We start from the raw sequence: 15125 nt of genomic DNA on the forward strand, positions 1-15125 counted from the left end.
CTGAGTCGCACCCTTTCTTGCCCTCTTTCCTCCCGTCACGTGGCCTGGGCACTCCAGCTGCGCTGAGGTTGTGCCCCCTGGTCTGCACCCCCTGTCTGGACGCTCCATCCCCGGGGGGAAGGGGGAGGGTCCTCAGGAAGCGGCGGGTCTTGGTCTTTCCTGGCTCCCCGAGTATTTCCTGCCCTCACCGCCGGTCTCCGTGACGCCTGGGACTCCGGCAGGATGAAGCCCTTCCCTTGGCTGGGCTCTGCTCGTGTCGTGGGGTTTTCTGTCGTCACCGTGACGTGCCCTCCACCTGTCACAGCCTCCGCTGTGGTCTGCGTGTCCTCAGTGAAGGCGAGGACGACGCGTGCTGGACGGGGGCGCTGCAGGACACCCGGAGAGCTCCCCAGCAGGCGGGCCACCCAGAGCGACGCTGTCAGGACACCAGGGCTCGCTCTTAAGCTCAGGGAGGAGCCGTGAGAGACGAGCCAGTCCTGGTCCTCCCTCCACGGTTCTCTCCTCAGCTGGCGCCTCCGTACCGGACGATGATCCTGAGGGTCGTGGAGACGGTTGTGAACCGTCACATTGGCGAGCTGGACAAGGACTTGGCCAGGGCCAGCATCCTCCTGGCCTCCAGCGAGATGACCAAAGTGAAGGTCTGTGGGGCTGACCAGGCCCTGGCTTGGGAGGGAAGCTGCTTTCCGAGGCCTTTCCTCCCAAGTGCCTTAAGGGTGTGAGTTTGTGTCCGGCTGCCTCGGGCTTGGCCTCTGGGTCCTGTGCACTGACCGCCCTCCTGGGGTGGGGAGGGTCACCCCACAATCTCCAATGGAAACTGAAGCAGAGAGCAAACTTCCCAAACCCTCAGGGCAAATGTAGGGGCAGTGGGGCCCGGTGTGTGTAGGCGCTGGGCTCAGCCGGGGGCCCTGCTCGCAGCAGCAGCACGTCCCGAAGACGGGCAGCCTGTCCCCTGGCGTGACTGAGGGCAGAGTGTCTCATTTCGCTTCCTGGGCGGCTTCAGGGTGAGGTCTGCCTCCTTCGGTCTGGGTGCCAGTTCAGACCTCTTGGGGGGTAGGAATTGGTTTGTGACTGGCAGCAGGCCGCCAGCACCGTCCTGGTGGCGGTGGGGAAGCGCTTCATCCGCAGCGTGATGGAGGAGATGCTGAGCAAGTTCCAGCCCGGGGTCCTGCCGCACCATTTTGTCGTGCAGACGCTCGCCAACCTCTCAGTTTCCAATGGTAGGTGGCGGCCCGGCCCCGTTTGACCCGTGCTCAGCGGTCGTGAAGATCTCTGGGAGCCCCCCGGCCTCGCTTCCCTGTGTCCCAGCAGTCCCACCATGAGCCCCAGGCTGTGCAGAAGGAGCTCAAGGCGTGTGGCCGGGGTGCCCCCTGCCTCCCCTGGGGCACAGGGCCCGAGGGAAGGACAGGCTGGGTGGGGATGGCAGTGGGGGCCCCGTGACGTACCCCTCTTGCAGTGTTCGGCATGGTGCCCTTCCTGACGTCCATCCTGAACACCATGCTGCCCATGCTGAGCGCAGCCAAGACGGACTCGATGAGGGTGGTCTTCTGCTGTGGTAAGACGGGGCCTCTGCGGGGCAGGTGGGCCTCTGCGGGGCAGGTGGGCCTCTGCGGGCAGGTGGGTCTCTGCGGGGCAGGTGGGTCTCTGCGGGCAGGTGGGTCTCTGTGGGGCAGGTGGGCCTCTGCGGGGCAGGGGCTGGGCGCAGCCTGTCCACTCCTGGACCTTTTGTCTCCAGTGCCCCTTTGTGGGGCTGTGGGTCCTCCAGGCTGCAGGAGGAGGGTGGAACATTTAGAGGAAGGGTGACTGCAGGCGTGGGCTGGGTGGACGCTGCTGCAGGTAGAGACCTGGCCTCTGCCGTCTGACTGCTTTTCTCTGCTGCTGGGGACCCCCTTGCCCAGGACTTTACCCTGCAATCCCTGAGCCCTGGACGCTTGATGCGAGGCGGGAAGAGACTCACCCAAAGCGGCAGCTGCTTCCCATTTCTCTCCCTGCTCCGTGCTGGGAGAGTGACCATTCCCTGGGCATCTTGGGATGGGGTAATCACTCTCCCACCTTCTGTGTGCGGCCCTCTGCGTGCCTGGGCAGGGGACGGTGCCTCGTGGCATGACTCTTGATAGGGGGGGGCACTCGTGTGGGAGGGAAGCAGAGGGTCCTGAGACACGGGGGCTGAGGGGGCCTGGGCCTCTTCTAGCAGCCACCACGTTGCCCTTGTCCTTTAGCTTCCTGGTGTTCCTAGTGTCCCCACCAGTCTCAGGAAGACTGCTGGCTGGTACTGAGGGGAGGGAGAGGGAGCACCTGGGCCATCTGAGGCCCCTATTAGGACAGGACCCTTTTTAATCCACAGCCCAGCCTGTTAGCAGGTGCTGGGCTTCCACCCCAGGCTGCTGGCTAGGGAGCATGTGGTGAGGGCGTGGCCACACTGGGCAGGGCTCAGGGTTGGGGTTGGGGGCTGGTAGCTAGAGGACGTGTTTGGGGAGGGTTCCTAGGGAAGCTGCGTATCTTGCACACACCTGGGGACTTTCCTAGCCAGGGCCTAGAGCTGTGGGCCCCAGCCCTCCCTGTTCGCAGTGGCTTTGGGTTCAGGGTTCCCCTGCTTTCAGGGGGCCCTAGGAGGGGCTTCAGCCCCTGCCAGCCCTCCTCACAGCCCCCCGCGTTCCCCATTCTCTCCATTCCCTGCCGTGGTCTCTGTGGTGCCTCTTGTAGGCTCCTCCCACCTGTGTGTGATTGGCAGGCTGCCTGGGCTGAAGGGCGGAAACCCTCCTTGACCTGGTTTTGGCTGGAAAGGGAATTTGTGACAGGATCCCCGAGCAGCTGGGCCGGGAATCACCGCTGAGCTGGGAATGCAGGAGCAGGACACAGAAGGGGCCGAGGCCGAGCTGAGGGGCTGGGGCTGTACCTCGGGTGTGCTGCAAACGGGTAGAAGACCAGCCTAGGGCAGCACGCGTCCAGGCCGCTGGGGGAGCACGAAGAGCCTATGTCGGAGCCGAGGGCTTAGTTGCGGGCCCTGGGCAGCTCCTCTGGGAAGTACTGGCCTCACTCTGGAAGTGCAGGGCCCTGCACGGAGAGCTGACTCGCAGTTCTCAAGAGCTCTGGTCCCTGCCGTTCACAGGCCAAAGGCCCCTGCGGTTCTCACCTTGTCAGTATGTCGTGTCTGAAGCAAGTGCGTGGGCCAAGAGACCTGCCCGCAGGCCGCCCTCCTGCTGAGGTGCGCACTCCTCGACACAGATAGAACGTTCAGGGTCTGCAGTTGGAGGGAAGGGTGGTCCTGCCTGCTGGAGTGGCCCCAGTCGGGCCAGGAGGGTCCACAACAGCCCGTCAGTGGCCTGGGTGGGCCCCGAGAGGGCTGGGGCCTCCTGTCCTTCCGGACAGCCTCTGGTTCTGGGCAGATGTCTGTGTCCACTGCCAGAAGGCGGCACAAGTGGGCAGTGGCGCTGGGCCAAGAACAGGAGCACGTGCACACTTGAAGGTTCTTGTCCAGTTGGCAGGACGCTGTGGCCAGGCAGGGGAAGAGTGGGGAGGGAGCCCCAGAGACCGTGTTGACGTGTCCCAGACAGCAGGGTGCACGGCTGGCCTGGCCACACTGTCCAGCACCGATAGGCGGCCAAAAATCACTGCCCACAAGGCAAGTCTCTGATAGGAAAGGTGGCAGCAAAATAACAGAAACCGAGACTTGGGGAAAGCAGACAGTTCAGGGCGGAGAAAACAGGCAGGAAAGGAAATCTGAGGTTAATATCCTCAGGGAGTTCAGAGAAGATGCATTCAGGAAGCAGGAGCATGTTGCTGTGAGGAAGCTACATTCGGAGAATAAAATTAAGCTTCTGGGAATTAAAAACATGATGAAAATGGAAGGCAGAAATCGAAGAGAAAGTTGAGGAAATCCTCCAGAAAATAGAGCAAAAATGCAAATATATGGAAAATAGGAGAGAAAAAAAAGAATTAGCAGGCTAGGCCATGAAGCCAGCATTGGAATAAGACACCCTGGAAAGAACAAACGGAGAGAGTGGAGTGGGGGAGTCGTGCAGTAATCCCTGAGCCTGCCCTGCAGCAGGAGCTGATCCTGGTGGAGAGGCCCTCCAGGCACCGCACCGGGAAGACTTTGCGGGGGGTGGGGCAGGGATGGTCCAAGGGGAGGCTGAGGAAAGAGGGTGGCCTTGCCTTCTCTCGCTCAAGGGAGGGCGCCAGAAAGCTGCAGTGGAAGGCACCCTCTGAGAATCAGCACCCTGCCCAGATGCTCCTTGAGCAGGAGGTAAAGGCTCTTTTGGAGAAGCCAGGATCAGGAAGGATGCGGTCGGCGGGCCGAGGGGGCCCCAGGGTGTGCGTGCGGCAAGAGATGTGGAGGTCGCCTTAGTGACCCGTGCCTGGAGAGCCAGGGAGACTCGAACCGCAGGCGGTCGGTTCCTCTGGGCAACAGAGCTGCTCATGGAGGGAGTGGGGGGGCTCTGGCAGCGCGGGTCTGGAGGGATGGATGGAAGGGACTGGCCCCGGCCTTGCGGGGAGTAGGTGAGGAACGTCGTGGACGCGTTATTTATCGAGAGATAGATCCAAACCCCATGTTTGCTTCTGGAGAAAGGGAATTGGGCTGGCGGACGGTGGGTGAGAATTGCTCTTCTACCTTATGCCTGTGTGTGTACCTGATGAAAACCTCAAACCTAGTAACAGATCCGGGGGTGGGTTTCTGCTTCTGGCCATATAGTAGCCTGTTACCCTGAAAGACCTTCCCATGCAAAATACCTAGGATCCCTGATCAGTTTGACCAACAGCCTGACTGAACAGCTCAAGGAGGCAAAAGAGTGGGGGGACGAAGGGGCCGTGGAGGAGCGGGGGGTTGAGAGAGGAGCTGAGGGTTCTCGGGGCACCTGCAGCCCCGGTTTTAGCAGCCACGTGGCAGGGAGGGGACCAGAGCCCACCTCGCCAGACCCTCCAGGGGCCTATCCTCAGTGGAAGGGCTGCCCGTGACACAGAAACCTTCCCCCAGGAGGTAGTTTTCTTTCAGAATTTCTTTATGTTCTCTCTTGAGCACATGTGAACATGGCTGCCCTCCTGTAGATGGAGGGTTAGGTTTAGTCTTTCTGCTGGGCTGCAAAGCCCAAGCTAAGAAATTAGCCTTATAAGTGGGCCAGGTTTGAGGTTGTGAGCTGGGGCAAGTAAAGACCCCCGGGGCAGCTGCTGCAGCCCCTGCCTGGGTGCCGGGCTCTGCCCTCGGGAGGCCTGGCCGGGAGCCGCCGCCTCTCCGGGCCATTCCATCATCTCCCCCTCCACTGCCCAGGCCCTGTGGCCAGGTCGTGGCCTCCGACTCTCCTTTGTGGCCCCATCGTCTCCTGTGATCCAGGGTCCAGGTCCTGCTGGCCACTCGCAGGTCTGCACCAAAGCGAGTCCCCAGGCTTACCCGCCTGGTGTCCACAGCACAGTCCCTTCCACGGACACAGACCCCAGGCCAGCGCTCCCCACTCTCGGCACCCTGCCACTGTGCCCCCAGGTCTTCTTCCTACACATGTCCTGGGGGGCCCACGCCTGCCCAGCACAGCGGCCCTTGGAAGCACGTGGCACGCGTCTCTGTGAGGGGGGAGGTGGGCACAGCAGACTGGAGTGGGCCAGGCATGGTGGCCTGGGGGCGTTTTGGGGAGGTTGGTGCCTGTACTGGTTTCCTTGGACCACCTTAACGAAGGACCACAAGTTGGGGGGGTTAAAACAACAGAAACGTGTTCTCTACGGCTCAGGAGGCCAGGATTCCGAGGGCAGGGTGTTGGCAGGGCCGTGCGCCCTGTGCGGCTCTGGAGAGAAACCTTCCAGGCCCCTGGCGTCTGGAGGTGCCCGTGCATCCTGGCGCGTTGGCTCGAGGCTGCAGCAGTGCAGCTCCGCCTCCGTGGTCCCCGCGCGTCTGTCTCTCTTCTTGGGAGGACACGGCCCTGTTGGAGTTGCCCCCCACCAACTGTGACCTCATCTTGACTCATTGCATCTGCAAAGACCCTATTTCCGAAAAAGGTCACATTCTGAGCTTCTGCGAAGCACATGAGTTGGGGGCCCCTTCACGCCTGCACAGCGCTTTGGTCCCGAGCTTGGCCGGGTGCTCTGGAGGGTGTCTCGCAGGCAGCGTGGCATGTTAGAAGGGGCAGGAGTCGCGCGGAACCTGTGCGGCCATGGGCCGGCCGCCGCTTACCGCGTGGGTCGCCACAGCTCTGCAGCGCTTCAGCGAGGGCACCCTGGAGTACCTGGCCAACCTGGACCAGGCCCCCGACCCCACGGTCAGGAAGGACGCCTTCGCCACTGACATCTCCAGCGCCTACGACATCCTCTTTCACCACTGGCTGCAGAGCCGGGAAGCCAAGGTATGTGTGGCCCGTAGGGACCTGTGACCTTGCCTAGCTGGCTTTCCTCTCCCACCCCCTAGCCTGGAGGTACTGCTCCAGTCACCTGGGCCTCTTCTGGGGTCCTGTGGGTTCTCGGGGGGGAGCGCGGGGGAGATCTGTCTACACGTGCCCCTCCCTCCCCCGCCCCGCAGATCCTCACAGAGTAGGGCTAGTTTCCTGGGGCCCCAGCGCTGGACCTCTCCCCCTGGGCCCACTCCCTCTGCCCCTTTAGGACCCCCGCTCGCCGTAACCCGGGTCTTCGAGTCCGGCTGTGGGGTCCTTGGGGAAGGGCTCTTTGCACATCTCTGCCCCGGGCTGACGGGCGTTGCCGGCCGGTCTGCACGCGAGCGCCTGTCCCTGTGTCCCCCCAGCTGCGGCTCGCTGTGGTGGAGGCCCTGGGGCCCATGAGCCACCTGCTGCCCAGCGAGAAGCTGGAGGAGCAGCTCCCCAAGCTGCTGCCTGGAGTCCTCGGCCTCTACAAGAAGCACGCTGAGACCGTCCACGTGTCCAGGGTGCGTTCAGGAGTTCAGCTGCAAGGGGCGCGGGGTCAGGGGGAAGCCCTGGAGGCAGCCAGCCTCAGCGGGGGGCGTGGACGGGAGCCGGGGAGCCGGGCCCACCTGGCCTCACCGCGCGCCCCCTTCCCGGCCCTCCCCTACGAGCGCTAGGGCAGAGGGCTGGGAGCCTCCCGCAGCTGGCAGGGGTGGGGCTGGGGCAGGAGGAGGCCCTGACGGCCCCTCTCCTCCCTCCTCGAGCAGAGCCTGGGCCAGATCCTCGAGGCGGCCGCGAGCATGGGCAGCCGCACGCTGGACGTCCAGCTTGACTCACTCCTGGCTGCCCTGCACGCTCAGGTGGGCTGGGGGCCCAGGGAGGGGTGGGAGCACGCTGGGAGGTGCCTGCTGAGGGTCAGGGAGCAGGAGGCGGGGCTGAAACGTGGGCTTCCCTCGGGGCTACAGCCCGCCGTCTGCCCAGCGCTGGGGCTCGGGCCGCGCGACACAGCACAGCCCCGGTGTGTGGGGGCCGGAGCGGGCAGCCAGCAGGCCAGGGGCAGCTCTGGGTCATCTGCACTGGCCGTGCGTCCCGAGGGCCCAGGCTCAGATGGAGACCCCCTCCAGGGGTCCTGAAGGCTCTGATGGAGAAAGGGCTTCGAGGAGGCTCCGCAGCCGTGCACACCCTGCCCCCCCAGGTCAGATGAGGGGCATGGAGGTCACGGGGAGCTCTGGGGGGACGTTGCGTCCATGGGACTTTCTGAGTGGGAGAGAAGAGGGCCGGAAAACTAGAGAGAGTGTGGGCAGGCGGCTCTTTGAGAAAGAGAAGCAGGGAGAGTGGACTTCCTTGCTCCCCCCACCCCCTGGGGCATCTCTGGGCATACTCCACTCCCACACCTGCTGGGATGCCAGCCTGGCCTCCCGGACCCGCCGGCCTGAGCCCTCACCTGCCACACACACGGTCGGCGCCCAGTGAGGGCCGGGGGTCGGGCTATGGTAGAGAGATTAAATAGTAATTTTAGTGTGTGAGCAATGGTAATGAACCTGAAAAACTGTATGAAGTGGATAGATTCCTAGAAAAATCTTAAAAATGTCAAAATTGGCAGAGAAAAAATAGAAAACTTGACTAAACCAGTAAAGAAATGGAAACAACATTCCAAGCCCTTCCTTTCTGAAAGCAAACCCAGGACCCACGTGGTTTGAAGGTTGCGTTCTTCCAAACTTTTGAGGGACGGCTAATTTCCACTCTACACAGGTGGGCTTGGAAATGAGAAAAGGATCCAGAGCTGCCTGTTAGATTCTCTGAGGCTGGTCTTGATTCCAAATCCAAGTCAGGACCACACAGAAAAATCTAGGTCTACTACTGTGAGGCTAGATGTGAGGATCGTGTGCTCAGTGAAGGGAGTTACCCTACACTGTGCTCCTGGCACTGCACCCTCAGCACTGCGCTCCCAGCACTGTGCCCTCAGCACTGCGCCCTCAGCACTGTGCTCCCAGCACTGCACCCTCAGCACTGCACCCTCAGCACTGTGCTCCCAGCACTGCGCCCTCAGCACTGTACCCTCAGCACTGCACCCTCAGCACTGTGCTCCCAGCACTGTACCCTCAGCACTGCACCCTCAGCACTGTGCTCCCAACACTGCACCCTCAGCACTGCGCCCTCAGCACTGTACCCTCAGCACTGTGCACCCTCAGCACTGCACTCCCAGTACACGAGGGGTGTAGGGCCCAGCCAGGGGGCTGCACAGCGCTGAGGCCAGTCAGCTCACCTCATCATGGAATGAGATTCCCGAAAATATTCTCTGATATCAATCAATGCAGAAAAAGCTTTTGTTAAAGTTCAACACCTATTTGTCATTAAAGCTCTTAGCAACCAGGATCAGAAAGGAACTTCTCTAACTTGACGAAGTTTAAATACCCAAACCCTCCGCATACGTCCTGGTGAGTGGGGGGCAGGAACGTTTCCTCTAGTGTCAGCAGCAGGGAGGAGCCCCGCTCTCAGTGTGAATGGGGAAAGGAACAGGAATGGGGGGAGCGGGGCTAGACCTGTCGTTCCTCTCCTCCCGGCCACCCACCCTCCGTCCCGGTCCCCGGGCTCCTCTTAATACACTCGGCAGCGGGTGGGTCGCCACTCGGGCCTCCGCAGCGAGAAGGCACAGGTGTGAGGGGGAGGGTTTGCTCCGTTCTGTCCCTGCTGTCCCAGCACCGGTGCCTGTTACTCGTGAGCACTCAGTAGACGTTTGTCTTATGGGTGGTTGATTTCTTCATCCAGAAAGGCGCTCATATATGAACCGAATCGGTTCACAAATACTAGAACTGAGTTCAGCAAGCTTGCCGGTTACAAGACCACCCTGTAAAAGTCAGGAGCATTCTTCTCCGTCAGTAGTGACCAACTAGAAAGTACAAACAAATGACCATTTACAACAGCGACAGAAACTTCTCGTAAAGTGTCTGGGAATTCACCTAACGAAGAATGCCTGAGATCTCTATGGAGAAAAAGTTTACAGCTCTGAAAAAAGTGAGGAAAAAAAAAGAGAGATATGGTACAATATCATTTACTTAATATAAAAGTGATTGCATAAAACTGTAAAAACAAACAATGATTATCTATGGGATGGGGGTGGGGTTTAAACGGGAAATATAAATATATAAAAGCTGAAAAGGCAGAAAAAATGTGATATTTCCTTTTCTTAGAGCTTTCCATTCATGTCTTTTGTTTTTCTATTGGTTTTTAGGGGTTTTTTTCATATTGATCTGTAGCAGTTATTTATAGTCTCATATCATGTAGGTATAAATGTTTGTTTCTACTTTGTCCGTTATCTGTGGCTCTGTTTATGGTATTTTTTGCCATGCAAAATTATTTAGTTTTTACACCATCATTTATCCATCTTTTGTGTTACAGTTCAGCTTTTGCTATACTTGGAAAAGGCTTTCGAGTTCTGCAATTAATTTTTAGCTTCTCTCATTTTCCCCTATACTTTTACTGTTTAATCCGTCTGGAGTCTGCTTTAGGGAAAGAGTGAGAATCTAGTTTTATCTTTTTTCTGGATGACTACCCATTTGCACTAGTTATCTATTGCCCTTTGACCGATCACTCCAAAACTTAGCACGTGGAAACAGCAGCGGTTTACTCTCTCCAAGTCACTACGGAGTCCTGAGCAGCTCAGGCTCCCGCGTGGTCACCGTCACACATCTTCCAAAGGCTCCCCGTGGGGCGGGGGTTCTGCTTCCAAGCCGGCTCCCTGCTCCTGGGCTGCTTGAGCGGCTGAGTGAGCCCGGGAGCAGGTAGGAAGCCGTGGTGCCTCTTATGGCCAGGTTAGGTCTTTGCAGTGGAAGTGACAAGGAGCACCCTGGGGGCCTGGAGCAGAACCCGGCCGCCACTGCTGGTCACTTCTCACCTTAGAGCCCTGTGCCCGGAGGCCCTGCGGGTGTCCTTTGTTGTGACCTTGAGGGGTTGAGTGGGGGCTGGGGTGCCACCCAGAGCTCAGCCCCCGGTGAATGTCACCCGCTGAGGTGCAGTGGAGCTCAGAGACACATCTGCCAACAGCCTCTGGTTTTGGGGTTTTTTTTGTGGTACGCGGGCCTCTCTGCTGTGGCCTCTCCCATTGCGGAGCACAGGCTCAGGACGCTCAGGCTCAGCGGCCATGGCTCACGGGCCCAGCCGCTCCGCGGCATGTGGGATCCTCCCAGACCGGGGCGTGAACCCACGTCCCCTGCATCGGCAGGCGGACTCTCAACCACTGCGCCACCAGGGGAGCCCCTCTGTTTTTACTTTTACTAGTGCAGCTTCTTTTTCTTATACAGTTTTGAACGAATGGACTCTAGGTATTTTGGTTTCCAGTGCTTTCTGTATTCTAGGGGTCCGTGGTTTCCAGCCCAGGATGTCATGCCCAGGAAAGTGGGAAACTGTCTCCTTTCTCATCAAGGAATGTGTCTTGGGAATTTGTTTTCCTGGCTGGTGGTGGGAAGGGTGGGGTATAGAAGGAGCAGGACTCTTTTCCCTTGAGAGGGCCAGCTGTACGGTGTGGGCTGAGGTCCCCAGGGCGCTTCCAGTCACAGGTGAGGGGCTCCTGCACCCAGGTGAGAGAGCGCCTGAGGGACCTGCCCCTCTGTGGTGGTTGAGGTGGAACCTGGGCCCAGCATCTTCACGGGACCTGTCCCTCCCGTGGCCTTGCTGGGCCCCTGTGACCGTGCCCTCTGTTCCTGGAGCAGATCTGCGTGCCCGTGGAGTCCTCGAGCCCTCTGGTGATGAGCAACCAGAAGGAGGTGCTGCGCTGCTTCACGGTGCTGGGTACGAGGCCGGCGGCCTGGCTGCTCTGGGGGGCGGGGGGCCCTTTGTCTAGTGTGCTGCCCGCCTGTGTCTCTAGGGAGCATACAGCCAAGGCCTGGCTGGGCCGCAGCCCCGAGCGTCCAGCCTCCCTGGCCGCCAGGCCTTGCTTGTCTTGGAGGTGCAGACCGCCAGCAGGGAGCAAAGGACAGCTTGTTACAGTTTTTTGACGAGCACTCGCCCTGCAGCCTGCTGCTCGCCTGACCGCCTGCTGGCCTTCCTGCTGCCCAAGCTGGACACCAGCAACGAGAGGACCCGTGTGGGCACCCTCCAGGTCCTGAGGCACATCATCAACTCGGCCGGTAAGTGCCCTTTGTGGCGCAGAGATGGAAAAGGCCGACATTGTCCAGCTTTTAGGTGAAAAGGAACATCTTGCTTTGAATTCTTTGAATATTTCCCCAACTTTCTATTTTGCAAAATTCCAAACTTTTTGAAAAGTTGCAGCAAGAGTGATCATCTGCCTCCCAGCAGGTGTCCATCACTGACATTTGCCCTTGACAGCTGGCTGCAGACAGTGGGACACAGTGCCCCTGACCCTGGGCCCAGCAGCTGCCACATACCCGCTGGTCTGTTGGCTCAGTCCCGCTGCCCCGTCACGCTGTCTGCCGCAGCTGCCCCTCAGTGTGGGGTCTGCGCACGGGCATATGTTGCTTAGTTGTGTCTTAGACGTGGACCTTTGAGAAGAGTTGAGGCCAGTTCTGTAGACAGTCCCTCAATTTCCATGTGTCTGATGATTTCCTCACAACTGGATGGAAGAATTCAGGTTTCTTGCTTTTAAGGCTAATTTAATCAGCAATAAGCTTGAACAGTCTTCACACTTAAGTCTGTTTTTCTCCGGTGAGCCTTGGTTGCTAAACAGTGGCTGTGGCCGTGGCCGTGGCCGTGGGCCACATCAGGGCTACAGCCTGCTTTTGTACAGCCCGTGAGCTGAGGGTGGTTTTCACATGGCAACGGGTTGTACAAGCAAACAAAGAGAATATGTGATGGAGCCCACTTGTGGCCCTGGAAGCCTAAGTGTTCTCTGTCTGACCCTCTGTGGAACAAGCATGTGGGCCAGATGGCGCCTGTGGACTTGGCAGCTCTCGGGTTTGGGGACTGAGGGGGCAGCACTTGGCGGGCAGGGCCGGGTCCTGCCGTGAGCCCAGGAGCACGTGGCTGGTGGCCTGCCGGCTCCCTGGGGAAGGGTGGTGCTGGGACAGAGAGCAAGGCCTCACCTGAGCCACAACGCCCTCGGGAGCCCAGGCGCCTGTGGGCCTCGTCTGGGCCTCGGCCGGGCCTTTGCTTCCTCTCTGACCTGCTGTTTATGGTCATTAGCGGCACTGAACGTTTTCTACGCGCTTAGCCTCGCTTGCCTTTCCTTTGTTAATTCTTCTCTCGCGATGATGTTCCAAAGTCACTTCGTATCCACTTGTCTTTCATTTTTTCCTTTAAGTTCTTTCTCTGGCCATAAGTGTATATACGTATATATGGTTAGGACTCGGTGCTCTCACTGCCCAGGCCCCGGGTTCAATCCCTGCTCAGGGAACTAAGATCCTGCAAGCCACGTGGCATGGCCAAAAGAAAGATGTGGTACATATAAAAAATAGAATGCTGCTTGGCCATAAAAAGAATGAAATAATGCCATTGCAGCAACATGGATGGACCTAGAGATTATCATAGTAAGTGAAGTAAGTCAGAAAGAAGACATATACAATATATCACTTTTATTTATTTATTTATTTATTATTTTTATTTTATTTTATTATTATTTTTTTTTTGCGGTACGTGGGCTTCTCACTGTTGTGGCCTCTCCCGTTGCGGAGCACAGGCTCCAGACACACAGGCTCAGCAGCCATGGCTCACGGGCCCAGCCGCTCCGCGGCATGTGGGATCTTCCCGGACCGGGGCACGAACCCACGTCCCCTGCATCGGCAGGCGGACTCTCAACCACTGCACCACCAGGGAAACCCAATATATCACTTTTATGTGGAATCTAAAATATGACAGAAATGAACTTATTTACAAAATAGAAATATACAGACAGAAAATAAACTTGTTACCAAAGGGGAAAATTGGGGGGAAGAGATAAATTAGGAGTTTGGGATTAACAGGTACACACTACTATATATAAAATAGATAAACAACAAGGTCCTACTGTATAGGACAGGAACTATACTCAGTATCTTGTAATAAACTATAATGGAAAACAGTCTGAAAAAGAATAGATACATAGGGCTTCCTTGGTGGCACAGTGGTTAAGAACCCGCCTGCCGATGCAGGGGACACGGGTTCGAGCCCCGGTCCAGGAAGATCCCACATGCCGTGGAGCAACTGAGCCCGTGCGCCACAACTACTGAGCCTGCACTCTAGAATCCACGAGCCACAACTACTGAGCCCACACACCTAGAGCCCGTGCTCCACAACAAGAGAAGCCACCGCAGTGAGAAACCCGTGCACCTCAGGGAAAGGTAGCCCCTGATCACCACAGCTAGAGAAAGCCTGCGCGCAGCAACGAATGCAATGCAGTCAAAAAAAAAAACAAAAAAGAATAGATACGTATATGTATAACTGAATCACTTTGCTGAACACCAGCAACACTGTAAGTAAACTCTACTTCAGTAAAAAAGTAAAAATTTTTTAAATTATGTATATATATATATATAAATCTCTCCCTTTTGGGGGGCTTGGCCCTCGGTTTAATTTGCTTGTTTACAATTGTGGTAAAATACACATAACATAAAATTTTCCATGCTCCTCGTCGTAGGTGTACACTCAGCAGCGTTTAGTACATTCACATTGCTGTGCAGCCACCTCCAGGACGCTTTTCATCCTGCAAACCTGAAACTGTGTCCCCAGTAAACAACACTCCCCACATTTCAGTCCCTTTTAAACCGCAGGTTTCCTGTGCTCTTTTCTTTCCCTTGTAATTTATCCGTGGAAGAGCCTGGGCCATTGGACCTGTGGAGTTTCACACGGTCAGCTTGGCGGGCTGTGTTCTTGAGGTGCAGATTGAGGTTTACTCGTCCGTCTGGATTCTTGCAAGTTGGCAAGAACTCAGACTCCAGTCGAGTCCCTTTGGCAAGACTGTAGGGGGCACAGTGTGTACCCGGCGGCCTCGGCGGCACTGACGCTCGCCGCCTGGGGCACGGCTGGTGCTGCGCCGGTTCGCCGGGTGCCTTGACGAAGAGATGCTCTTCATCTGCCACTCAGCCACGCAGAAGTGTGGCTCATGTAGGAACTGCAGGCTCAGCTGTTGGCTGCTTTGTTTTGTCAGTTTTCAAGCTAATACACTGGTCCCCTGTCACCTGCTAAAGGTGACCGTTGCTCTTTTTTTTTTTTTTTTTTCTTTTTGCGGTACGCGGGCCTCTCACTGTTGTGGCCTCTCCCGTTGCGGAGCACAGGCTCCGGATGCGCAGGCCCAGCGGCCATGGCTCACGGGCCCAGCCGCTCCGCGGCATATGGGATCCTCCCAGACCGGGGCACGAACCCGTATCCCCTGCATCGGCAGGCGGACTCTCAACCACTGCGCCACCAGGGAGGCCCAACCGTTGCTCTTTAAAAATATCACAGGGACTCATGAATTCAAACATATTTGAGAAATTTCAGTTCATTGCAGTTATCACCATTATTTTTTAAATTAATTTTTATTGGAATATAGTTGATTTACAGTGTCATTTTAGATTCTGCTGTACAGCAAAGTGAATCAGCTACACGTATCCGTATATCCCCTATTTTTTAGATTATATTCCCATCTAGATCATCACAGAGCACTGAGTAGAGTTCCCTGTGCTAGACAGTAGGTCCTTATTTGTTATCTATAGTTATTACCATTATTGGAGCTCAAATTGTGGCACCTCCGGGCAGTGGGGGAGACTTCTTCAGGTTCTGAGTCCTTTGATGATGAACTAAGCTCATCGTGTATATTTCTTGCCCCAGACCTGGAATCAGCCATTCCAGGCCATGAGGCCTCCAGTTCCCGTGTGAGGTGGG

At 57.5% G+C, this 15125-nt stretch overlaps 1 protein-coding gene across 3 annotated transcripts in view; it reads left to right on the forward strand.

Annotated features, from left to right (window-relative positions):
* The window catches only part of MROH1 (maestro heat like repeat family member 1), a 66710-nt gene that overhangs the window by 18800 nt on the left and 32785 nt on the right, over positions 1-15125 (forward strand). For all 3 annotated transcript variants that reach the window (XM_081214361.1, XM_081214359.1, XM_081214360.1), the window contains 8 exons: positions 507-638; positions 1055-1217; positions 1454-1552; positions 6172-6323; positions 6716-6856; positions 7100-7192; positions 11042-11120; positions 11345-11458. In XM_081214361.1, coding sequence (XP_081070487.1) covers positions 507-638; positions 1055-1217; positions 1454-1552; positions 6172-6323; positions 6716-6856; positions 7100-7192; positions 11042-11120; positions 11345-11458 — 973 coding nt within the window. The remainder of the gene's footprint in view (positions 1-506; positions 639-1054; positions 1218-1453; positions 1553-6171; positions 6324-6715; positions 6857-7099; positions 7193-11041; positions 11121-11344; positions 11459-15125) is intronic.

This window comes from Mesoplodon bidens (assembly GCF_964165515.1).
Source record: "Mesoplodon bidens genome assembly, chromosome: 16".
NCBI lineage: Eukaryota > Metazoa > Chordata > Mammalia > Artiodactyla > Ziphiidae > Mesoplodon > Mesoplodon bidens.